The sequence below is a fragment of the Melospiza melodia genome, chromosome 16 (assembly GCF_035770615.1).
Source record: "Melospiza melodia melodia isolate bMelMel2 chromosome 16, bMelMel2.pri, whole genome shotgun sequence".
Classification (NCBI taxonomy): Eukaryota; Metazoa; Chordata; class Aves; order Passeriformes; family Passerellidae; genus Melospiza; species Melospiza melodia.
This window is the reverse complement of record NC_086209.1, coordinates 14594203-14617945: the sequence shown is the minus strand read 5'-3', so window position 1 is coordinate 14617945 and position 23743 is coordinate 14594203. Positions and strand designations below refer to the sequence as shown.

At 51.7% G+C, this 23743-nt stretch overlaps 1 protein-coding gene across 2 annotated transcripts in view; it reads left to right on the top strand.

Moving 5' to 3' along the window:
* The window catches only part of OPHN1 (oligophrenin 1), a 52167-nt gene extending 29750 nt beyond the window's left edge, over positions 1-22417 (top strand). The window contains exons 7-24 of one of the 2 annotated variants that reach the window (XM_063170754.1): positions 290-394; positions 1340-1469; positions 2791-2891; positions 4403-4494; positions 4616-4694; positions 5305-5338; positions 6684-6746; positions 7739-7813; positions 9447-9531; positions 9855-9913; positions 11264-11369; positions 12104-12263; positions 15915-16062; positions 17045-17344; positions 18004-18169; positions 19108-19158; positions 19870-19920; positions 20096-22417. In XM_063170754.1, the coding sequence (XP_063026824.1) occupies positions 290-394; positions 1340-1469; positions 2791-2891; positions 4403-4494; positions 4616-4694; positions 5305-5338; positions 6684-6746; positions 7739-7813; positions 9447-9531; positions 9855-9913; positions 11264-11369; positions 12104-12263; positions 15915-16062; positions 17045-17344; positions 18004-18169; positions 19108-19158; positions 19870-19912 (1797 nt within the window). In that variant the 3' untranslated portion in view covers positions 19913-19920; positions 20096-22417. Of the gene's footprint in view, positions 1-289; positions 395-1339; positions 1470-2790; positions 2892-4402; positions 4495-4615; positions 4695-5304; positions 5339-6683; positions 6747-7738; positions 7814-9446; positions 9532-9854; positions 9914-11263; positions 11370-12103; positions 12264-15914; positions 16063-17041; positions 17345-18003; positions 18170-19107; positions 19159-19869; positions 19921-20095 lie in introns of both variants that reach the window. The other variant, XM_063170753.1, reaches the window with a different exon arrangement.
* The last annotated feature ends 1326 nt before the right edge of the window (positions 22418-23743 follow it).

Below are 23743 nucleotides of genomic sequence, written 5' to 3'. Positions count from 1 at the left end.
CCAGTGCCAGCTGCAGTGGGGTGTGGGATCCTTGGATCTTGTGGATGATCTCTGCACATCTGCTCTGGGTCTCCCTGCAAGGTCTTTCATTCTGGGGGTTTTATTCAGACAGATGTGTGGCTGGTAGCTTGAGCTTTAAGGACACTGGTGGATAAGCCGTATCAAGGCTGGCATTTCAAAGCAGTGAAGAAAAAATAATTGCATATGTAATTTCTGAAACCCCACACTCTGTCCATCTTTCCTTCCATTATAAACACAGAAGTTCAGTGTGTCCCTTCCTCCACTGCAGGTGCTGGCATTTCTCCACAGCCTCTTCACTTACAACAACCTGACAGTGGAGCTGACACAGGATTTCCTCCCATACAAGCAGCAGCTCCAGCTCAGCCTGCAGAACGTGAGTCCCTGCCCAGCTGAAGGACTTTTCTGTGTGACTTCTGTTCTCATTTGTATTTACACACCTCTGATGGCAAGGTCTTTCCACCCAAGCAGTCTGGCCATGTTAGCATTGTTGCAGATACAGTTATTTCATTCTCAGTTCACGTGGGTTTTCCCCTCTCTTCATGGGACAGTTCACAAGTCTATGAAATTGTTTTCTCTGGAAGGGGCTACTGCAGTTGCATAATTTAACCTGGTGCATAAACAAGCCTGAGATTTTCTTTCAATCAAGAGATTGAAATTGTACTATAAGAAGGCCTCTAACCTTGATCTTAATGGTGCTGGCTTCCTGCAGGCTTTCTGCATGCTTTGGTAAACTCCTCTGCTGGCCAAGTCTGCTCATGGGGTAGAATATCTGAGTCCTGTTTCCTTTATCTTCAGTCTTTCCTGACTGGCCTTCATTTCTGTGGAACAACAGTTGTAAATCTGAGCCAGGATGGTTTTGCTGCTGGCTCATTAATTGGTCCAAGGAGTATTCCATCCAAATTCCTGGATTTTGTACCCCCTGTAGGTGTGACTCTTTCATGCAAAGCACTGTAGCATGATCCACACCTTTGGGAGGAGAACACACCTGTTACCCAAGCAATGCTGTGAATGGGAGCTCCTCTGCTCCAGCCAGCCTTGAAATGTGCTAAAGTTCCCTAATTAAGGGAACAAGTGGCCTCCCAGCTGTGGCCCTCAGCACCATCTCTGCACATGATATGTCTCTTCAGTCATCCCTTAGAGCTCAGTGGTTCTTATAGCCATATTCCATGTGGATTTGTGGAGTGGTTTCCATGTTTTGTACCTCGGGAATGGATTCATTTCTGCAACAGCACCTCCTCAGATTTATCCAGGAATAAATAACCTGCAGCTCACTTTTTGCTCATGTTCAAATATGCTTCTGTTTGTTTTCTGTTCCCAGACAAGGAATCACTTTTCCAGCACACGGGAGGAGCTGGAAGATCTGAAGAAGAGGATGAAGGAAGCACCCCTAACCTGCAAGCTGCCTGGGCAGCCCACCATCGAGGGCTACCTGTACACTCAGGAGAAATGTAATGGCTTTGGGGTGCAGGTGGATGCAATAGGGCTGCCCTGACATAACCCCCTGCTGCACTGGGTGTCACCACAGCCATGCACAGCAAGCCCAGGGTGTCACCTTCTGCCACCGCTGAGGTGTCACTGCCTGCAGTGCCTGGAAGCACTGGCAGCCTCAGCTGGCAGCACTGGCAGCAGTGGCACAGAGCTCTGTCCAAGTGACATATCTGTGACAGCACAGGGATAATTGCCCTGCACTCTGTTGAGATGGGATTTATGACTCCAGAGCCTGGAGCTCTGGCAGGCTCTGCCTTGGCTGTGTTTTACCAGGATGAATCTGGTGTCCTGCCCAGCCTCCCTCTGGCAGCCTCTGCGAGCAGCTGAGCACAGCCAAGGTGGAACCAGTGCTGAGCTAAGCTGCTCAGAGCAAAACTTGTAATTCTGAGCAGAATAAAATCAGACCAAATGCAGCCTTTTCCAAAACCTGGCTGCAGCTCTCCATGGCCACGCAGCAGGAATGCTCAGGGGACATAAGTCTGTGCAAAAGTGTGACCTCTGGGGCTACAGACAACTTTGTAAGCATTCATTCTTAATCCTACGTAGAAATCTATTTATACATATATTTTTATGTCTGTTTATCTTGCTTTTAAAAGAAAGCACACTCAGTAATTTTAGATCCTAAATGTGGCATGTTCCTGCAGGCCAGTGGCTATTTTCTGTCTCTATTTATTCTTCCCTCTAAATCAAGTATGAAAAGTTGTTCTTCCTGACAACTGCAACTTAAAAACAAATTATAGAAAAAATACTAGTTGAATTATTTCCTATAAATGAATTCAGGTAAGAAAACAGAGGAAAGTGACTATGAATCTGGAAATAGGAACTTCAGAGTATTTCAAAGCTGCTGTTGTCTTCATTATTGAGTTTTCACCCACAGGAAAAAGCAGTGGGGTTTGTGGATCAGACATTCAGGACATGTAGGATCCTGTCAGTGTAGGTCTTGGCTGGGCTTGGCCAAACCAGCCTGACTTGTGGTCAGAGTCCCACAAATGCCCTTTCACCAGCTGTGAGTTGGGAGGGTGCTGGAGGCAGCAGCTGCCCTGTGCTCCTCTCCTCTTCCCCTCCTCCTGTTTCTCCTCTCCTCCTGCTTCTCTCTTCCTCCTCCTCTCCTCCTCCTAACTCTTGCCCATGGAGACACCTGCGAGGTTGATGTCCCCAGAGCTGTCAGTGTCCATCCCCAGAGAAGGGAGGACGTGTGGGCAGCACTGACCATGCCTGACCTTGCTGGCTGCACCAAGCCACAGCCCTGTCCCTGATTCCAGCCTCTCCTGTGTCCTGCAGGGGCTCTGGGCATCTCCTGGGTGAAGTATTACTGCCAGTATGAAAAAGAGGCCAAAACCTTACGGATGACACCCATAGACCAGAAGCCTGGAGCTAAGCAGGTGAGTTGGATGTCTGCAAACATTGGCCCAAGCACTGGACCCACCTTCCACCCATGTATGGCCTCCCTTCCTGTGACAGCTGACCCTGCAGGTGCCACAGAGCAGAGGGGTGGGCTCTGTCCCCTCCCTGCCCACTCAGGGCAGTTTGGTGTCACCTGGAAGAGGCACCCCCGTGAGGAGAGGTCCCACTCCAATGTGTCCCTGAGAGCCCTGCAGGGTTTGGCAGCAGATGTGGGTCCTGTGACATGAGAGATACCAGACAGTGCTGGCCCATGAGTTCAGCCTGGAGTGAAACTTGTGCTTCTCTGGGCCAGCTGATGTTGATCCTTCCCCACAAAAACTGTGGCAGCCACTGAAGGGCCTGAATGACTCAAGTTACTACAGGAGTTCCTGCTTCCAAATGCAGCATTTCCTCACAGCACTGCGTGCTCACAGCACTAGTTTGTGGTTTGATTTCTGCTCTCAGCACTGATTCTGTGGGACTGGGACAGTGTGGGAAGAGAAGAGGGGTAACAGTGCAGCTCCAAACTGCACTAAGGCAGCTATTTGGGTAACTGCTTCTTTCACAAAGTGCTTTGGCTTACCAAAGCCTGGGAGTTCCCTCAGTTCTCCTCGTGACAGGGGAGGGCTGGGAGGATGGAGCTCAGCCAGTGCCTCCAGCTGAGTCCCCCGCCCTCCTCTGCCATGGAGTGGTCCCCAGGGCCTTCCCAGCCAGGCCTGTGTGCTCCAGTGTGTGAGCTCATGCTCTGCTTTTGGCAGGGCTCTGCACACTGCAGCAGGAAAATAAAATAGATGTTTTGCAACTCCTTGGCAGGGAGCTGGGCAAAGAAATAGCCAAACTATTGTATGGAGAGATTTGTTGTCATTTATGCTATAATCATGTCTAGTAAGGTCCATTACTGCAGGAAGGGTCTGGGAAAACTTAGTGCCTTTCCCAAATATTGGTAGCCTGCACCATCAGGTCACAGCTGGCCACAAAACCACAATCAAATTATGAATTAATCTGCTGTGTAGTGCAGGGACACAAACACCCAGGGCCAGAGCAGAGCCTCTCCAGAGCATGTCTGCTCTGTCTGGGGTGAGGAAATGTACCTCCCTGTGCCCCACATGTTTGTGTAAAGCCATTTGGTTCATTGGTGCTGTGGGTAACTGGTACTGACAGCCAGCCCTGGTAAAAATTAGAGCCCAGTTGTGTCAGGGCATGGGTGAGCATGGTCCTGGCCTCAGAGACAGGGAATGCCTCTCTGGGATGGTTGGAGCAGTGTTCCAGCACTGCAGGGGCAGGGTGCTGCTCTGTGGGGTAGTGCTGTTGAGTCCAGAACATTCTCTGGCTGAGAGCAAGCCTGGAACTTCATCTGCCTGTGATGATGGTGGGAGAGCCACCTGCGCCCTGGTACCAGTGCCATTGGAATATCAGCACAGGCACTGTGGGCAGTGCTGGGTTGGGCCTGAGGAACCCAAACTCTCCCATGTTTCTGTCCTCTCACCTTGCCTTTCATGTTCTCTCCTAGGGCACCTTGGACCTGACCCTGAAATCCTGTGTAAGGAGAAAGACTGACTCCATAGACAAAAGGTTTTGTTTTGACATTGAAACTAATGAAAGGTGAGAGGCTTCATGCCTGGTGGCCCCAAACCCCACGGACCAGCAGCAAATCCCTCTTTACTGTCTATTAAAACCAACTTCTCTTCCTTTCCCTGCCTGTCCCTGGGGGAATTGTGCCCAGGTCCGGGACCATCACGCTGCAGGCGCTGTCAGAAGCCAACCGGAGGCTGTGGATGGAGGCCATGGACGGGAAGGAGCCGGTGAGTGTCCCTGGAGCCGTTCCCAGCTGGAATGCGCTGCCCAGCAGTGTCCTCTGCCGGCGGCTGCTGCACCATCACCACGGGCTCCCTGCCCTTCCCGCAGCTCCCGCTGGGGATTTTGGGCTTCCCCCCGAAATCTCGGGGTGTTCCAGACCCCAGCCTTTCCGGGCTGCTTCCCTCCTGCTCCTCACTGCCTGCTGGAGATGACTGGCCTGTCCCTGCTCTTAGCAGCCCTTAGCTCTTTCCAAAGGTGTCACTGCCCACCCTGCACCTGTGTTCTCCAACCTTTCTGTGCCTACTGATGTCCTCTTCCTTCAGTCTGAGCAGAGCCCAGAGCCCTGTGGTTTGCCTACAGAACAGAGAATTTCCCCAGCAATAGGTGCCCCACTGAAACACATGGAGGCAGCAGAAACTCCTTGATTGTGCAGATAATGGGTTCTTGCCTAATTATAAAATGAGATTTCTATGGGACATTGTCTTTTTCGCTGTGATTGCCTCTGGGTAATCTGGGGATGATTTATGGGATGCTGCATTTTCTTTTAGAAATAAATTCCAAATCATGCTGATGATGTTTTTGCTTCTCCCTCCCCCATTCCCGCCCTTTTTTCAGATTTATCACAGTCCCATCACGAAGCAGGAAGAAAGTGAGTCACTTCTGTTACTGTTCTTTGGGCTCTCACAGCCTCGAGGCCAGGCAGAATTTTCCTTGCAGATACACTCATCCTCAAATCCTGCTGAGTAGCACTGTCCCTGCTCCGTGACAGCAGTGTCACTGCTGTTCTCACACCACAGTGCCTGGCACTGAGCCCAGATGAGAACGAGTTGCACAGAACTGCAGTGAGCAGTTTTTATTTAGCCAGGAGCAGTGGGATGTGAGGTTCAGTTTGCACCTCCAAACCCCAGGGAGAGATTCTGAGGATATGTCCCTTAACAAAGGTTGTAACAGGGCAATGGAGGTGGCACTGAGTTCCCTGCATCTCCCACCCACCACCGTGTCCTGTGTCCCCCCTGTCAGCTGTGGGGTGCACCCTGCAGAGCCCTGGAACCCCTCTGGTTCTCTGTCAGCTGGGTGAAACCTGCATTCTGTCCCAGAGCTCACTTCATCAATACTGTAGCTAGCTGGGTCTAATGAGCACAGGGGCAGCATTCCCAGAAGCATGAGCACAACCCTGCTGTGTGGCCATGTTCACATCACACGCTGGGAGGAATGTAAATTAGGGTTCCACTGAATAAACATTCTCTATTTGCCATAGATTAAAGCTGGTAAGAATTCCAGTGGTATCATAGCCCTCAGTGTCAAGCACCAGGTGGTTCTGTGCTTATTCCTGGGGCAGGGCTAAGAGATGTCTGAGCTTGATGTTGTTGTTGCTCAGAGCAGACAGAATCAGTATAAACAATCTGCTGAAAATGCAGGGATCCCATAGGATTGCCCAGCTCAGTGGAGGAAGCCCTGTGCTCATTTTCCTCAGAACATCAAGCTGGATTGGTTTTGCTTTTTAATCCTAGAGATGTAGATAAGCAGAAATTACACAGTCCCATGATGAGGAATAACTTTAACTACAGATTTTGCTCTGGAGAGTATTATTTAAGTCTTTATGAGATACAATCCAAATTATTATTATTATTATTATTATTATTATTATTAATAATAATAATAATAATAATAATAATAATAATAATAATAATAATAATAATAATAATAATAATAATAATAAATACCTTACTATTAAAGACAGAGAGGGGGTAGGGAGCAGTGCTGCAACTCAAAATAAATTTGAGGAAAAATGGGAGAAAATGTGGAACTAATAACTCCTTGTTAGGATGTCCAGATCACTGGTGTTTCCTGAGGGGGTGTGGGTGCAGGTGTGAGCACCCTGTGTGCTGGGGCACTGAGGCTCTGGGTGCTGAGAAGGGCTGGGGGTGGGCTGGGGGCTCCCAGGGTCTCCAGGAGGGCTCAGGCAGCTAACACAGCTTCCTTGTCCCAAACAGTGGAGCTGAACGAGGTGGGCTTCAAGTTTGTTCGGAAGTGCATCAATGCAGTGGAGACCAAAGGTGAGGAGCTCACCCAGCCTGGCCGTGCTTCCCATGACCTTGATCACACTGTGGTTCCTGCAGTACAGGGTTGGCCACTGGCACAGGACTGCACCTTTCAGCTGAGGAATGTGTGCTCTTCAGTTAAATGCATGTTCTTTGGGAGCAAAAGTCCCACCTGCTTTGGAATGTTGTACCAAGGCTGTTGGGGTTGAAGTTCCACCTTTATGCTGTTTTCACTCGTGGTTTTCTCAGTTTTGGCCCTGAGCACACCCAGTGCTGGGCAGGAGAGCAGCTCTGGCAGCAGGGGTGGCCACAGGCTGCTTCAGCCCCAGTCTGTGAAGCAGCAGCAGCAGGTGGAAGGGTGGCAGCTCATCCTCTGGGCTGCCACATAACATCCAGCACCAGTGAACACCACTAGTGTGGGACAGGGGTCTGGATTTATCTCCAGATGTGGGGTTGGGGCTGCTGGGGCTGTGGCAGCCAAGGCCCACTGGAGTGGGGAGCAGTGAGGGCACAAAGACCCTGCTGGCAGAGCTAGGAGAGACAGTGCTTCTGCCTGTCCCTGTACTGGCCAGTGTTTTTAATGCCTTTGTCTTCTGTAGGGGTTTGAGCAAATCCATGGTAAAGAAATGGGGTGTGTGGGCTGGTGTGTCCCACAACCCTGGCTGTGCTCACCTGGCTGTGACATGGTGACCACGGTGGTGCTGGTGGCCTTGGCTGCTGGGGTGAGCAGAGCCCCTGCCTGCAGAGCCCAGGGAGTGGGACAGGGTTTGGGATATGGGACAGAACCTGGAGTGTGGGACAGAACCTGGGATATGGGACAGAAGCCAGGATACGGGACTGAACCCGGGATGTGGGACAAGACCCGGGATATAGGACATAACCCGGGATAAGGGACAGAGGCCGGGGTGTGGGACAGAGCCCAGCAGCAGGAGAACATTTCCACTAGATGGGGCTTTTGGATCGCCAGCGGGAAACCTCGGCTGACACTCTTGGCTTTGTCCTCTCAGGAATCACCACGGAGGGCGTGTACCGGACTGTTGGCAGCAACATCCAGGTGCAGAAGTTACTGAATGCTTTTTTTGGTAAGAATTGATTATTCTGTGCAATGACACTGTCCTGAGTTGTCACTGTTCTTGAGTTGTTTGTGATGAACAGAGAGGATTCCACAGTGAGAAATGTCCAGCATGGGTTTTGGTCCCTGTGGCCCCTCTGAGGCTCATCTTCCCCTTCTCTCCTGGGATAACACAGTGAGCTGGACTGGGAGAGTGGCCTTTGCAGGGAGCCCTCCAGCCTGGTGTAAGATTTGTCTCTGGAAGGATGGGGACACCTCACTGTGTGCAGTGTGTACCATAAGGAGCCGATGTATGTTAAGAAGCCTGTGGATCCATTCCTGCTGGGAGCCTTCCTGTGGCTGGATCTGTCTGTCACACAAACTTGGCAACTGGGGAAGTGTTTACAGTCTTAGCAGGTTTAGGGGCTCAGCAGCACTGCTTTGTGCCAGGACAGCCCTTCTGGGCTGGGCCCTGGCTGAGGCCATTGTACCCTCACCTCGTGGCCACCTGTGAGCCTCTCAGGGACCCTCTGGGGTAGATCCCCACCTACCAAGGCCAAACCTTTCTCCCCAGCCCTGCCTGGGGCTGGAGCACAGGGCAGGGATTGAGCTCACCTCCCTCAGGCGTGCCTCGGGCTCAAGCCAGCTCAGACATCTGATATTAATGCAGCATTCAAAGGCTTTGACTGTTTCCTATTGCTTCTACTCTGGATGTTGTTTATTAAAACCTTGGTTCGTACTGGTGTCTGGCTATGCCCAGTTCTCACAGAGCCATGGCTTCGGGCATCTGCCCAGCTCTGCTGGCCCATGACTCATTGCTAAGCCTCAGGTTCTATTGCTGCTTGATTCTCACCCTCCCTGTGAGCAGCCCTGTGGTTTTCTCCTCTGAATCCCACCAGTGAGTGCCTTTTTGTTTTGTTTATCTGCATGCGTCTGGGTAACCACTTGCCACCCCACTGCAGATGAAAGCATAATGGAAAGTCCAACCCCACAGAAATAATTGCTGCAGCAGGATTTCATCTTTAACCACTCAAAGGAGATAATTTATTTTTTTTTAGTCTCTAGTCCTATTTATTTTCAAAAACAAGTCCTGCTGTTTATTTCTGTAGTCCAGCTTCCCCCATCCTACAACTACATCTTTCACTTCGTGGCGCCACAGATGTGGTGTGGTTTGTCACGGGGGTGAGCAGCAGCAAAGTGTATTTCCATGCTGCTGGGCCTCCCCTGAGCTCCCTCCTCTCTGTGCAGCAAGAGGGAATGCTTCCAGAACAGCCTTCAGGGGAGTAGCTGCAAGTGAAAGATTTGAGCTGGCATTCAGATTACTTTGGATGTCAGAAAGCTTGTCTTGGACCTGTTGAAATCCGTTGTTTCTGCCAACCTTGGGAAAAAATAAACTATACAGACTATGCTCTCAGTGACTTCTCAGCCCTGCTTAAATTTTACCTTGTGTTTCCCTCTTTGTCTTCATTAGCACCACTCCCCAGCCTCCAAAACCCTGACACTGGTGCTGTTTTTCTGCTTTTCCTAGCCATGGGAATTAGGAACTCTCTTTGTGTGCTGCTGTGGTTTCATGTGTCTCAAGGGGAATCCCCCAGCCCAAGCAGATTGTTTGTTAGTAACCTCTGAATGAACTTTATTCTAAAACTTTTTCATTCTCCTTCCAGATCCAAAATGCCCTGGGGATGTGGATCTCCAGAGTGGGGACTGGGACATCAAGACCATTACCAGCTCACTGAAGTTCTATCTCAGGTAGCACTGCAGGTCACACCTGCCCCAAGGAAAGGGGACTGGGGCTGACCCAGATGAAAGCTGAAATGAGCTGCCAGATATTCACATCTGGCTGTGGAAAAGGGCAAAGTGACAAAGGCTTTGGGAGGAAGGATGATGAATATGGATGTTACAGAATCCCTCAATCCCTTGGGGAGGGCTCTTTCACTGTTATTGACTGCAGAAGGAAATGCCACTGGGACGTGGTGGCACTGAGGGATGAGCCAGTTTGTCCATTGGTCCAAGATGGTCACAAGTGGGTCACAGTGCCCTGCAGAGCTGAGTTTTCTTTCTGGTTGTTGCAGGAACCTGTCTGAACCCGTCATGACGTACAAGCTCCACAAAGAGCTGGTCCTGGCTGCCAGTAAGTCCCACAGCTTCCCCACTGATGGTCCCTGGCCCTGCTCTCCCCAGCCAGGGTCCATCAAAGTCACTTTGCAGAGCTCTGCCAGCCCTGTGGTGTCCCACTGCTTCAGCTGTAGAGAGAGCAGTGCTGTCTTCTCCAAGTGCTTTTCTGTGCAGGCAGGGGATGTGGTGCTGGATGTCCCCTTCTCTCCTTTGCTCCTTCCCTCAGACAGGGTCTGTGTTCTCAGGGGGGTCTGGAAAGCCAGAGGATGTCACTCACTTGAAAGTAGCCACAGGAATTGTTTCCCTCTAGTACTGATATATTTATTTTAAAACCTGTGAGGAAATGGGATGTGCTGTTACCCCCCAGATAAGTAGGTATTCCCTTTAGGTTATGAAATTTGTCCTGGGATGTTGAAAACAGCCCATGGAAGGCATTTCTCTGCTGTAGCTGTTGGGATTGAGTCACAGTTGGGACTAACAGAGGTCAGCCAAGAAGCTGCTTTGTGACTGTCACCTCGTTGTGGCCACTGCAGATAAGCTGTGACAGCTGTGAGCCAGTGTTCTGTGAGGCAGAGAGCATAATGAGGGTCATCACCCTCAGCATAGGAGTGCTGGCATTTGGAAATGTGTGGGATTACAGTATCCCTCATCCCATTGTGCCTCCACAAGTCACAGGGAGACTGGGAGGGATGCCCACTTCTTCTCCATGTGTCCCTCTGGAGAATGAATAACATCCATTTTTCTTGGAAAGGGAAATGTTCCACTTCTTGCTGAAGGTAGTCAAGCCCAGGATTTATTATTTTCAGAGGTGGTTAAGCCCCTGATGGCTGGGTGTGACAGGACATTTATCCTTTCCCTGCCCTCCCTCAGGAACTTGCACCACTGAGCTTCCCAGCCACCCAGACCCCACACTATTCTTTTCACACAGAGTATTTTATTGTTTCCTGATTATTTATTCTTCTAAGGGTGACCTCTTTGGGTCAGGGACTCAGGTTTATTCCCTGTGGGATATTTTTAGGTGCTGTTCAGTGTCAGAGCTCTCTGGGCTCATAGACTCCCAGAGGGAAGCTGTGTGCTGCCAGGTGTGTGGAGCAAGGGTGTGAAGGGGAGGACCTGCCCATGCCCAGCCTCTTTTGGAGTGTGCCTTTGGGCTCCCTTTCAAGCTCCATTTCTTCCTCTTTCCACTTCATGTTGTTTCTCACAGTATTCATCCTGTTGCTGTGAAATCTCACTTCCCTCTGCTCCCTTTTGCTCCCATGCTGCAGAGGGAACAGCTTCCACAGGTTTCCTTTGGCTTTATATTTCTCTGGTGTATTTAGTTTGAAAGTGTTGGGTACAAATTCTTCTTTGTATTGCTGCTTTCCAGAGTCTGAGAACCTGGATTACAGGCTGGGAGCCATTCATGCACTGGTCTATAAACTGCCTGACAAGAACAGGGAGATGTTAGAACTCCTCATCCAGCACCTTGTCAAGTAAGCAGATGTTTTCCTCTAAAACCAAAGAAAGGGGAATAATGGAATCAGCAGAACAAAGCTTTTTGGGAGGTCAGGTTTGCAAAATTTTACCCACTGTAGTCCCCTTGTGAATTTCCATGTGGATTGCACAAAGGGGGTGACTGTCCTTGCTGCCCTCTGCATGGAGTGATGCTTCTCTTTCTGGTGGTTCCTTCCATCCTCTTTCAGATATGCACAGAGCAGCAAATGATTTAAAAATAAAAATACTCTCTGAGAGCAGGGGCTGTAAACTGTCACCTCTCAGAAATTTATTGGAAACCACCACAGTGTGCTCCCTAAATTCAGTTCTCTTCCTTCAGAAGGAAAGAAAATTAAAGCCAGAAGTCAGTTGTGGATAAAAAGGATATAGGATTTAAATGATTCCTTTTGTGCATATGTTGTGCAGATGACTTTTGATTGCAGAGTTAAAGAGGAGCTGGGAGTGGGAAGAGATCAAATGAAGATGCTGTCAGCACATTGCTCTCTCCAGCATCTGCCCGAGCCAAATGTGTGTGTCAGACCTAAAGCCATGTTTGTCACTGCTGGAAAACAAATTCTGAAACACAATGAAGAAAATTGAATTACTGATTCTTAGTGTATCCTGGGTTTTGTTTTGTTTTTTTGTTTTTTTGGGTTTTTTTCCTTGGAATAAGATCTGTTTGGAAAAAACCAAACCAAACCAAACTCTGTTCCTCCTTCCCCTGCCCCTGCAGCGTGTGTGAGCACAGCCGGGAGAATCTGATGTCACCGTCCAACATGGGGGTGATCTTCGGGCCCACCCTCATGCGGGCACAGGAGGACACCGTGGCAGCCATGATGAACATCAAGTTCCAAAACATCGTGGTCGAGATCCTGATCGAGCACTTTGGGAAGGTACGGGGCAGCCCCGGAGCAGCCCCGGAGCAGCCCCGGCTGCTCTGCCTGCTCCTGCAGACTGTTGCTGTGGCAACACGGCAGCTCCGGCTCCTTCTGGAGCCTCCTTGGGCTGGCTTTATGTAACACTCTGCTCTGAAAGGCTTCAGGAGGAAGCAAAGAGTAGCAGGTGTGTGTTCCTCAATGTTGCTGTTATCTGGTCCCCAGAGGAAACAGCGAGTCTGGGCATTTTTGCCTTTTCTTTTTAAACAAGGGGTAAAAAACGTATTGTATGACTGCTCATTACAGGGCTGCACTCTTTCCTTTGCTAGACAGGAGCTAGGCCAGAGGAGAATTGGTTTTAATGGGCACAGTCCAAGATGAGGCACTGCTCAACTGTTAAATCAGTGGGAAAAAAAAACTAGAGCAGACAAGTGTTGAATGGTTGATGAAAGTAATTCAGCTGCGGTTGCGTTCAGATACAGACACAGGGATGGTTTTAGAGATGGAATGGGGAGTCTGAAGGAGATGCTCCCTGGACCGAGGGAGCTGCTGCCTGGGGTGGAGCTTTCAGAGGAGCTGAGGCTGGTGCCCATGTCCCTGGGCCATGCTCTCACACGACTGAGCATCTCATCTGCCCTCCATGGATCTGCTCTGGGTATTCATATTTCAGCCTCAGCATCGCCCGTGTGCCCAGCCAGGCTCTGGTTGCTGGGGTGGTGCTGAAGATGCACGTGCAGACAGCAGCTTTGTCATGTGTGCCTTTGGAGAGCAGAATGTTCCACTGTGGCTGTGCTCACACTTGCTCTCAGATACCTGACACTGGCTCAGGGGTGTCGGGTGGCTGGGGGATGGCAGGAGCTGGGTGTTAATATTGAAAACTGGAGCAGCCTCTGCATCCAGAGCAGCTGATCTTGAGCAGGGAGCAGATTCCTGTCCTGGGAACAGCCCTGGGTTCCAAGGAGTGAATTGGGTCCTCCAGCTTTTCACAGCAGAGTACACAGTGTCCAAGCCTCTCTCGTGGAGCCGTTCATTCAGGGATGCTGTTTGCTGTGAGGGGCTGGAGCAGCTCCTAGAATACAGGGCAGCATATGGGCAGGGGGAAAGCTCCCTTTGGAAAGGGAAGAGGCAGCCAAGGCTGGAACAGCAAGGTTCTTGCAACAGGGATGTGGAGCCAGAGCAACCAGGTGGGGACCACAGAGGGGTGTGGGACCAGATGAGGGGGTGGGAGTTGGCTGTGATGCCAAGGATTGAAATGGGATGGAAGAGCTCAGACAGGCTTCTGAGTACCCAGAGTAGAAGCTCATGGAAACACCAGCCAATTCCTTTGTAGGTCTCTATGAACACTTGTAATAAGTTCCCACAGAAAAACAGGAACTGGTTTTTGTCTGGGATCTCACATGCTCGCTCCAGAGATGGGGCTCTGTGCTCCCCTCCTTGCAGCCTGCAGCACAGTCTGAATCAACACACCCTGCCACCTCTGAGAGCTGGCATGACAGCTTTAATTAAGTCAGATGTCCTTTTGCTTGCTTTTAATTTCTCCAGCAATAAGGTTTAGTTAGTCACATTTATTGGATTGAGTGTATAAGTTCGGTGTTGGAGCTGACAGAGTCTTCAGCTCACACATGAGCAAACAGCTCAGATGAGACTTGGAGGAAGAGGGGATGTGGGTTATATGGTGCAATCTGAAGACTGAGGACAGAGTAACTATTCATGAAGTGTTTGTGGATAATTGCTGTTTCCACAGCTCATGTTTCAATGCTGTGGTTCAATTAAATAGGTTGATTGTTCTGGAAACACCTTCTTCCCTGTACAGACCTCCTTAAGGTGAGGGTCTGTCAATATCTTTGTACATTTATGTTATTTAACTTGATTTTTCAATTAGAAGTAAATCAGAGCCTTCACCCACCTCTTGAACACAGTCATTTGTGGTTGGTTTAGCTTGGGTTTCAGGTGTTGAAAGCAGTATTCTTTGGTACCTGTATAAGTGTCCGTGGGGAGCTTAATGTTTCTTTTAAAAGCAGGATTGGATTCTGCTCAGGATAGAGGAATGAGGTTGATATTTCCAAAAAAATTCCCTCCTACAGGCAATCCTCTGCTGATTTAATAATATACAAGCTGCTTTTAATTCATGTGCTGCTATGTCACAGCAAGAGAGTACTCCAGAACTCCAGACCTTGTGTTTTGGAGCAGGGAATGTGTCTTGCCCCTGCCCAGGGCAGAGCCCAGCAGGCAGTGAGCCAGCACCTGCCCTGTGTCACCAAACCCTGAGTGTGGGGTTTTTTTCCCCAGAGTGGGTGTGTAATCTTCCCTCTCTGGAGATATTCCAGAACTGTCTGGACACAATCCTGGGCCATTTGCTCCTTAGGGAAACCCTGCTTGAGCAGGGAGGATGGACCAGATGAGCCACTGTGGGCCCTTCCAGCCTGAACCATTCTGTGATTCTGTGTTGTTTCTCCTCTCCTCGTGCAGATTGGGCCAGGCTGTTGGGAGCAAAGCCTGATTCTGGCACATGGATTTATCCAAAGCCAGCCAGGCTGGGCCAGAGCAGCCTGACCGTGGGGTGTGGGAGCTGTCTGCCACTGCCAGCCCTCCCCAGGCACACACTTGGGACCAAGAAATTTAAACCAGGGACATGTTTTCCTCTCCCATCCCCCATCTTGGTCTCCTAGCCCTGCTCTTTGGCCCGGAGAAGAAGGAATACATTTTTGGTTTGAATTACCAAAATGGGACATTTAATCAAAGCAGAATGTTACACTTCTTCACGGTAAGATTTTTCTGAGTGATGCAATTAGGCTGTTTTTCCATATTGAAGTGTGGCCCAAGGGTGTGGTGACCCAGCATGCCAGTGGGACTGGCACAGCTCTCCTCCTCTGGGCTGGAGCCAGGAAGGGTCCAGCACCACATCTCCCAGGACAGGCAGTGCAGCCTCTGGGTTCAGCAGCTCAGGCCACCTCTACACAGTGACTCAGGCTTTAAAGCCTGATAAAACTTCAATTAACATCCCTGGGAAGAGCAGAGGAGCAACTGCTGTGGGCCTTGATGGGGTATTTCAGCTCTTCAGATTTATTTCTTTTTCAGCTCTTAAAAAAGCCCTGACATAAATGAGAACCTCTCAATTAATCCCAACTAAATAGGTGCCACATTACCAGTGAGAAAAGGAGATAAAACTTCTCAGTAACGTTGCTTTTATGCCAGTATTTCATCCCAGGTAATTTCCTGGTGCCAAATGTGTCACTGTAAACCAAGAGCTGAAGGGTTTTAGTGTTAGATCTGGAACAATGCAGGGTTGGTTTGGGTGATTCAGGGATTGTATCTCTGTGACAATGGGAATCTTGCTGTTGGTGAGGAGCTGTCAGCTCCAAAGCCTCCCTCATCTGCTCCAGGGTAATTTGCTTCTACAAATTGTCTGTGATCTTCTTGCTGAGCTGCAGGGACAGTATCTGTGGTGGGAATGATGTCATGGTGGGGACAGTGTCAGTGGTGAGGACAGTGTCAGTGGTGGGAATGGTGCCATAATGGGGACAGTGTCAGTGGTGGGGACAGTGTCAGTGGTGGGGACAGTGTCAGTGGTGGCCTCTATCACTCTCTGTGCTGGGAGGGCACACCTGCAGCAGAAGGTGAGGCAGCAGCCCTTTGTGTTTGGTCACCTGAATGTGTTTCCCTTTACAGATCTACTCTGGCCCCCCAGAAGACACCACAGCCCCCCCAGTGCCCCCACCCAGGGTGGCTGCCCGGCGGCACAAGCCCATCACCATCTCCAAGCGTCCCCTGAGGGAAAGACCTGTGTTCTTCAATGCCTCTGTGGAGGAGAGTGCAGGTCAGTCTGGCTGTTCCCTGATGCCTTACCTGCTTCTCACCCCTCCTGCTTTTTGTTACACCTTTCCAGGAGCAATGGAGGTAACAGCAGCAGGGCTGCACTTTCCAGGTCCTGGATATGGCAGGCAGTGAGGGCTGCTCAGAGAGAAAGGAAAGCCAAAAACGCTCATACATTGATTGCATCGTGTCACAAGTCAGATTTTGTGGGATTTGAGTTTTTCTGCTACCTGCTGCATGCTCCATTAGCTAAACTAAGGCTGGTTCTTGGCACAGGAGAGACCCAGAGGAGAGGTTTTGTGGCATCAGAGGCAAAAACACCTGCATGGAGTGTTGGTGGGATGGTAGCCAGGGAGGGTTGTGCTGCAGGAGGCCCAAGGAGGTCTCAAGCTGGCTCAGCTGCTGGCAGTTCCACATCCAGAGCAAGAACTCCAAAGAACTTTTTCAGGATGCAGTGAAGATATTTCCTAGACCAAGTTCTACTCTGACATTACCATAACAGCTTCAGGATTTCCTTACAGTCAGCTGGATTAACAGCAAAGGACACATCACCTTAAAATTATATTTCTGCAACCTGATTTGCTCTAGTTTTCACTGCAGGCTGTGCCCTGATTCCACAGTCACCAAAGAGATGGAAAGTCTCTTTCTCCATTAGTTTTCAGAGCTGTGATGATGTTTAGGTGTAAAGTGTACTTTGTGACACTGGCAGAACATGATTGATTCACATTGCTCCTTAAAACTCCCAGACTGCTAATGGAGTTGGGGCTGGCCTTGCATTTCAATGCTTCCTCGACCTGGGAGCAGAAGCATTTGTTCACCTTGGCCTGCCCCGAGGCTGCAGGGAGCAGTGAGGTTCACAGCAGAGCCCCTGCTTGCTCCTGGTTCTGCAGCACAGCAACAGGGCTGGGATGAGTGGCTTTTGGAGGCACACCAAGTGCAGTACACAGCTAAGCCCACAGCTCTCTGCTCTCTTGTCTCCACAGCAGAGAGGCTCAGCCAGACCCCCAATGGCGGCGGCGTGGAGGCCCCCAAGCCCCTGCACCGCAGCCGCCTGCCCGCGCCCCGGCCGGGGGGGGACGAGCTGGGGCGTTCCCCTGCCGAGAGCCGGCCCCAGCCCCGTGCTGAGCCCGAGCCGGGCAAGCTGGGCATGGGCAAAGGGCTGCAGGATGGAGGGGCCAAGGCAGCTGGCAGGGCGGCCAACGGCGTGGTGACCAGCCCTACCCTGAGGACTGCCACGCTGCAGGCCAGGAGACCGGCACCCCGACCAGGCATCTGTGGCAGAGAGGGTGAGTGTGTGCCTGGGGCGTGGCCAGAGCCAAGCAAGTGCCCAAGTCAGCCCTCCCTGGGCACGTGGTGGCCTCTACCCTTGAGTCCTCTCAGTGTAGTTCAGCAGGAGTGGCTGGGAGTACAGAACAGCCTAAGGTGTGGGCATGGGTAAAGTCTAGCACTCATTCCTTGTTGACTTGTTTCTTAAAGACTTTGAAGGGTTAAGTGAATAGTAAGGTTGGCTGGATCTTGGGGAAGAAAAGAAGCCAAGGAGAGGACAGGTGGTATCACTGTCCAGGATGAAAGCTCAGCTGCAGGAATCACCAGTTTATGCTGTTCCTCTCCCATTCACAGAGCAGCACTGCACAGGGTTTGGTTAAGAACACTTGTGATTCCCAGGAAGTATCAGCTTCACAGTCAGCAACTGCATTGAGTTTGTCCTTGCAGATCCAGATCCAGCCCCTGTTACCAGTGCCAGGAAAGCTTTTCTGGGACAGGTAGTGTGGGAACTTCTTTCCCTGGACTCTGTCCCTCTATTCTGGCTATTGGCCACTGTCAGGGAGAGAGTGTTGAGGCAAAGGGGCAGAACTAAACCCACGAACCTGTTCAATGCCCCTTCATAAATATCTGGCCTCTGCCAGAGCTTCCTGCTCAGTGTTTGTTATCTCCATCCCTGCAGGTGACTGTGATGGTGTCCCTAAGCCACGTTCCCATGGTGATAAGCCTGTGATAACACGTCCCCCTGTGAGACCTCCGGATCCACCGTGCCGGACTCCCGTCCCTCCAAAGCTGGAGCAGAGGCCAGATCTGATAGCAGGGACAGCAGAGGAGATGCCCTCATCTGTGTAAGCCAGCAGCCCATGGAGGGTGCTTGGTGCTGGTGGGGACACTCGGGGGTTCAGTGGCTGGAGCCTGTGGATGTTCCCTTGGCACTGGTGCAAGTGCAGGTTTGAATGTCACTTAGAAATCTGAGCAGAGGGCACGGCCAAAGAGGGGAATGGTGCCACAGTGAAGGCAAACAAGAAGCTTTGGAGCTGCTCAAGCACAGCCCAAGGGCTGAGCCTTGCCCCATCCCCTTCCCTGCTCTTCCTGGGTTGGTGGAGCTGAGCCCCTCCCTGTCAGCCTCCAGCAAACCTCTCAAACGAGACACTTTCTGGGACAGGACAAGATCCAGCTTGGATCTTAAGGAAACTGGGTGGAGTTCAGCTTCATCTCATCCTCAGATTTCTTTCAGATTTTAAGAGAGTCAGAAACCCTGCTGGCTTTAGTGGCAATTAACCTAAAGAAAACAAAAGGTGCCATGAGGGTCAGCTCTGTGCCAGAACTGCCTTAATTCCTTCTCTAGGATAATTTAACTTCTCTTTCTTGAGCATGGGCAGGAGCACATAAACACTAAAGGAAAGACCATAAAGGTCGTGGATGCACATAGGATTATAGGCAAGAGCACAGAAATAATGACTGGATGTGGCACTTGGTGTTATGTTTTAGTTGGTGTGGTGGTGTTTGGTCAAAGGTTAGACTCCATGATGTTGGAGATGTTTCCCAGCCTAAATGATTCCATGATGCCATGGTTCCATAAGCAGCCCAGCCAAAGCACTGGCAGGTGGTGTGCAGGTGGAGCGAGCACAGAAGGAGCCCGGCTATGCCTTGGCACAAGAACTGTCAGTTGAAGGTGATCTCTGCAGTGCTGCCAATGCTGCAGCTCATCCCCCTGGCACAGAGCAGATCTCATTAGGAAATTGCCAGGTCGAATCAGGAGAGACTTCTCCTGTTTTCTTTGCAGGGTGGCCTCTAGGACCAAGTTCTTTGAGACGGCGTCCCGAAGAACAGGCAGGTAAGGCTGGCACGGGGAAGGTTCCGTGTGGAGAGCAGCAGCCCTGCAGCACACGGTGCTCCCTCTGAGGCAGAGCCAGCACAGACAGCCCCAGCCCCAGGCCTGCCTTGTCTTGTACTCACAAACAGCAGATGGGGCTCAGCTAAAATGCTGAAACTAAACAAAGAGCACAAAGCATAAAATGTGAGTCCAGATACAGACTTGATAAATTAAATCCACCAAGCGAGAAACATCCCTGTGGATCCCTGTTACCAGGTGTGTGGATCTGTGGGGTGTAGTGCCCATTGTACTCAGGCTTTGTGGGAAGATCAGGTCGTGGGTGAGGTGGTGAGGGCCGGTTAGGTCCCAGCAGCTGCCAAGAGAGCATGGCTGGTCCAGTCCAGGGCGTGTGCAGACAGGGAGCTGGGGGGTTATGGGGACAGCGTGGGCAGAGCCCTCAACTCTGAGTGGCAGCAGGTTCCATTTGTGATAATATTTGTCCAAATAAGCCTCAGCTTCCTGCCTTGAAAAGCTGCCAATCTCTGCCGAGGAGAGAGCAGGTTTGTGTGTAAGTCTGAGAACTGCTGCTGCAGGTACTGAGAGAAAACATTTGTGCTATTGCAAAACAGACCCCTCCCTGCCCTTACCCAGCCTCGAGGAGCTTGTGGAGCTGAGTTGGAGCTTGCTCCTTGCACTCATTTTTTCTCTATTCTTCTACTTCCTTTTATGCAGTTCTTCATCACCACAAGGCAGGATCCCAAGTGATGAGAGCTGAGGCTAAAGGTATGTGTTTATGACAACAAATTGAATAATAAACTGAAAGCAGACATGTAAGACAAATCACCATTTATGGGGGTTTTGGAGGGAACAAACAAATTATGTGGGAATCCAGTGGTTCTGCCATTACTGGTGGGTTTGCATTGCTGCACAGAACATGGAGCTTGTTTTCTTCTTCCAGGCTTTGTAAGCACACCTCAGCCCAGCTGGACCCAGGAGACTTTCTGTGCTTGTGACCCAGGAGTCAGAGCTGAGCCTTGCCAGCCCCAGTGCCCTGGAGAGCAGCTATCTTACTGGACGATGATTTCCAAGCCACAAGTGGCCCAAGAAATTAGGAGAGGGAGACCACAATGGAGAGCAGGTCCTGCCCACACATCTGTGTTGAACTGTTCCCTGCCCTCCCACCTCTCCTCCCTCTCCTCCCCTGTGTGTGCCATGCAGGTGATGGCAGCATGGGCAGGACTGGGGGACATGGACCACCTGTGGAAGGGACAGTGGAGCCCCTGTTCACCTGCACACTTTTGGGAAACACACCTTGAAAAGGGTGTTTGGACAGCACAAGAGCTGAGTCCCTCTGTTTGGATGCAAGGGCAAAACAGCTGCAGTCCCCTCTTGCCCTGCTTGCCCTGAGAAGCCCCTTCCTTTGTGCTTGTGTCCCTCACTTGGTGAGTGTCATTGTGTGGGACAGCTGTGCCTGCTAATGCTGCCCATGGTGACAAAAGCTGGGCAGGGATGGAGGAATCACTGTGCTCAGATCTGTGGGATGTCTCCTCATCTCCTCCTGGACATCCCTGGCCTGGGACACTACACTGACAGAGAGGCTTGGCCAGGGGCTTGGCCTGAGCCAGGGCCACAGCCTTGCCTGGGATCAGCTCTCAGGCAGCACCCCCGGGTCAGCAGCCTCCAGGGGTGCAGCTGGGGGAGGGGGGCAGCAGGTGCTCCTCCTCTTCCTCCACTGCCTCCTCTTCCATGAGCCACACTCCCACCAGATCCACTTCTCACTGGCCCACCAAGAAGTCTCCATCCTGGCTGATTGTGGTGGCCAGCACAGAGGTGCTGAGGATCTGAAACTCACTGTTTGTGGGTCAAACCCATTGTTTGTTTTCTTTTTAAGAACTGCCCAGTTTGTTGTTTGCTTGTTTATTCATTTCCAGTACAAGATGCCCGGCCTGTCCCTCAGCCATGGCCCTGTGGATGATGCCCATTGGCCTGGGAGGTGTCCCTGGCCAGGACCTCTGTAGCACTAGAAGCTTGTCTGTTGCTCCAGCTGCCACCAGGGCCCAGCTCCAGGGCTGTGCATGGCAGAGAGCTACTTCCCTGCTTCCTCCGTCTGCCCAAAGATGACTCCCTCCTTTTGAATGGTTTTCTTTAGGTGCTGAGAGCCTTTGCAAACCAGTGGCCAAACATTCCCACAGCTGCTTCCCAGGTGCTCCATTCCCTGGAGCCTGGTGTCCTGCCTGGTGCAGGTCCTTCCCACCTCCTGGCACTTTGCCTCTGTGTGACCTCGTGTCTCTTATTGCTGAATGGCACACAGCTCACGTGTGTCGTGTCCATGGTGCTCTCACTCCCTTGGCTTCAGCAGTGCCCCAGCTGCTCCCTCCTTTAGGCCTGGCACATGAAAGTGGCTTTAAAACCAATCCAGCCCTGTGCTGTGGCAGCTGAGGCTGTGCCACATGCACTGGCAGCCCCTGGGGCTGTGCTGGGCCCCTTCTGCTGCAGCCCTCACCAGGGGCTCAAGGACAAGGCACAGGGGTTCTGATCAGGGATCTCTGAACAGGAATGGAGCTGAAGCTGGAGCCAGCTGCCCTGACCAGCCTGGCAGTGGGGCCACCTGCCTGCAGTACATCACCCCCTGGCCCTGCTGGGGTGTTGGGCCTGTGGCTCCCACACAAAAGGCCAGCATTTCCCTACTGTTTTTCTTGCTTTGGGACACTGTCTGGGGACCCCTTGAGCCTGTCAGTTTGGGAAACTCCTTGGGTTGTGCTGATGCACGTGGCTCTGGAGGTGACATTCTGTGGGAGCAGTGGCTTGTCACATCCTCCTCCTGCTTGTGCCCACTACCCAGCACAGACCCCAGGACAGAGCTGGGCTCCATGGGTAGGGAGAATCCAAGGGTGGCTGGGTTTCAGTCTGACAGTATGCAGTGGGGAGAGGCAGCTTCTTGCAGACTATCTCATGGTGTCCTTTTAAAGTTCTTTGTCACTTGTATGTCTGTGCTGATTTTTCCTGCACCCGTGGGTGCAGCTGAACACTGGGGACCAGCAGTTGGGCAGTGGGGATGCTGGTTGTGCTGGCAGGGGGCTGTGGGGTCCAATTCCTGCTGCTGTGGGGCCCAATCCCTGCTACTGTGAGCACAGTCCCTGCTGCCAGTGGCCCAGGAGGGACAGCTGGGAATGTGGGATAATCCTTTGCAGCATGGCAGCCCCCAGCATCAGCCCTGGAGCCATTGTGATGTGTACAAGCTTAGGTTACTGCAAGTGTTTATAAAGTTTTTATGAAGTGAAACAACCATGTCGGTGTGTTTTGTTCCTCTTCACCCTGAGCCCAAGCGCTGCCCCACTGTGCCCCCTCTGCAGGCAGGCCCTGTGTGGAACCCAGCTCTGTGCCCCAGGGAGGCCACACAGGGCTGTGTCCGTGGGATTGGGAGTGCCCTGGGCTCTGCCATAGCCCCACTCTGGGTCTCCAGTCCCCAAGCTGGTTTTCTGCATTTTTCTGACTGGAGAATATGCGCTGCCAAGGCTGAATATTCCTGCGCTGCCGCAGTGCCTGGACAGCATTCTGTGCCATGGGTCACCACAAATCCACTTTTCCTGTGACTAATGGCTTTTTTCCATCTATCCAGCACTCTTTTCCCCTCCTCACATCTGTTTTCCCCCTCCTTTGACATTGCATACCAATGTTTGCTTTTCAGGCCTCTTGCTTTCCTTTAGCAGCGAACCCTCTCCCAGGAGAGAGCAGCTTCTCTCTCTGGGCACGGGAATCTCACAGCCACCTTTGGAGCCTGCATTTCTGGAGAAGCCTGATGGAGGTGACCACTCCAGAGGGTGTTCCTGGGGGCCCAGGGGCAGCCAAGCTGCCTCCACAGCCACGAGGGTTCCTAGCTGGAGAAGGGGAGTGTTCCCACCCACACCCCGCTCAGGGCTGCTCGGTGTTTTCAGGATCCTCCTGCAATTATTTTGTGCGGGCCCGGCCCCCGCCCGCGGGCCCTTGGTGCAGCATGGGCCTGGTTTGCCAGGCCAGGTTTGCCAGCTCTGAGAGGTCTGTGCCAGGCCAGGTTTTCCAGCTCTGAGAGGTCTGTGCCAGGCCAGGTTTGACCAGGCCAGGTTTGCCAGGCTAGGTTTGCTAGGCCAGGTTTGACCAGGCCAGGTTTGCCAGGCCAGGTTTGCTAGGCCAGGTTTGCCAGCTCCAAGAGGTCTGTGCCAGGCCAGGTTTGCCAGGCCAGATTTGCCAGGCCAGGTTTGCTAGGCCAGGTTTGTTAGGCGAGGTTTGCTTGGCCAGGTTTGACCAGGCCAGGTTTGCCAGGCCAGGTTTGCCAGCTCCAAGAGGTCTGTGCCAGGCCAGGTTTGCCAGGCCAGATTCCAGGCCAGGTTTGCTAGGCCAGGTTTGACCAGGCCAGATTTGCCAGGCCAGGTTTGCCAGGCCAGGTTTGCCAGCTCCCAGAGCTCTGTGCCGTGCCCTGGTTCCGGGCCCAAGCAGCCGGAGCATTCCTGAGGCGGGCATGGACACAATGCACCAGGAGCAGCAGCTGGAGGGTTTTCTGCTTGTTTTTTCTGGCTTCTTGTTTCTCTCAAAAGTTTCCTTGTGGGTCTGTAACTTTTCCAGGGCTGAA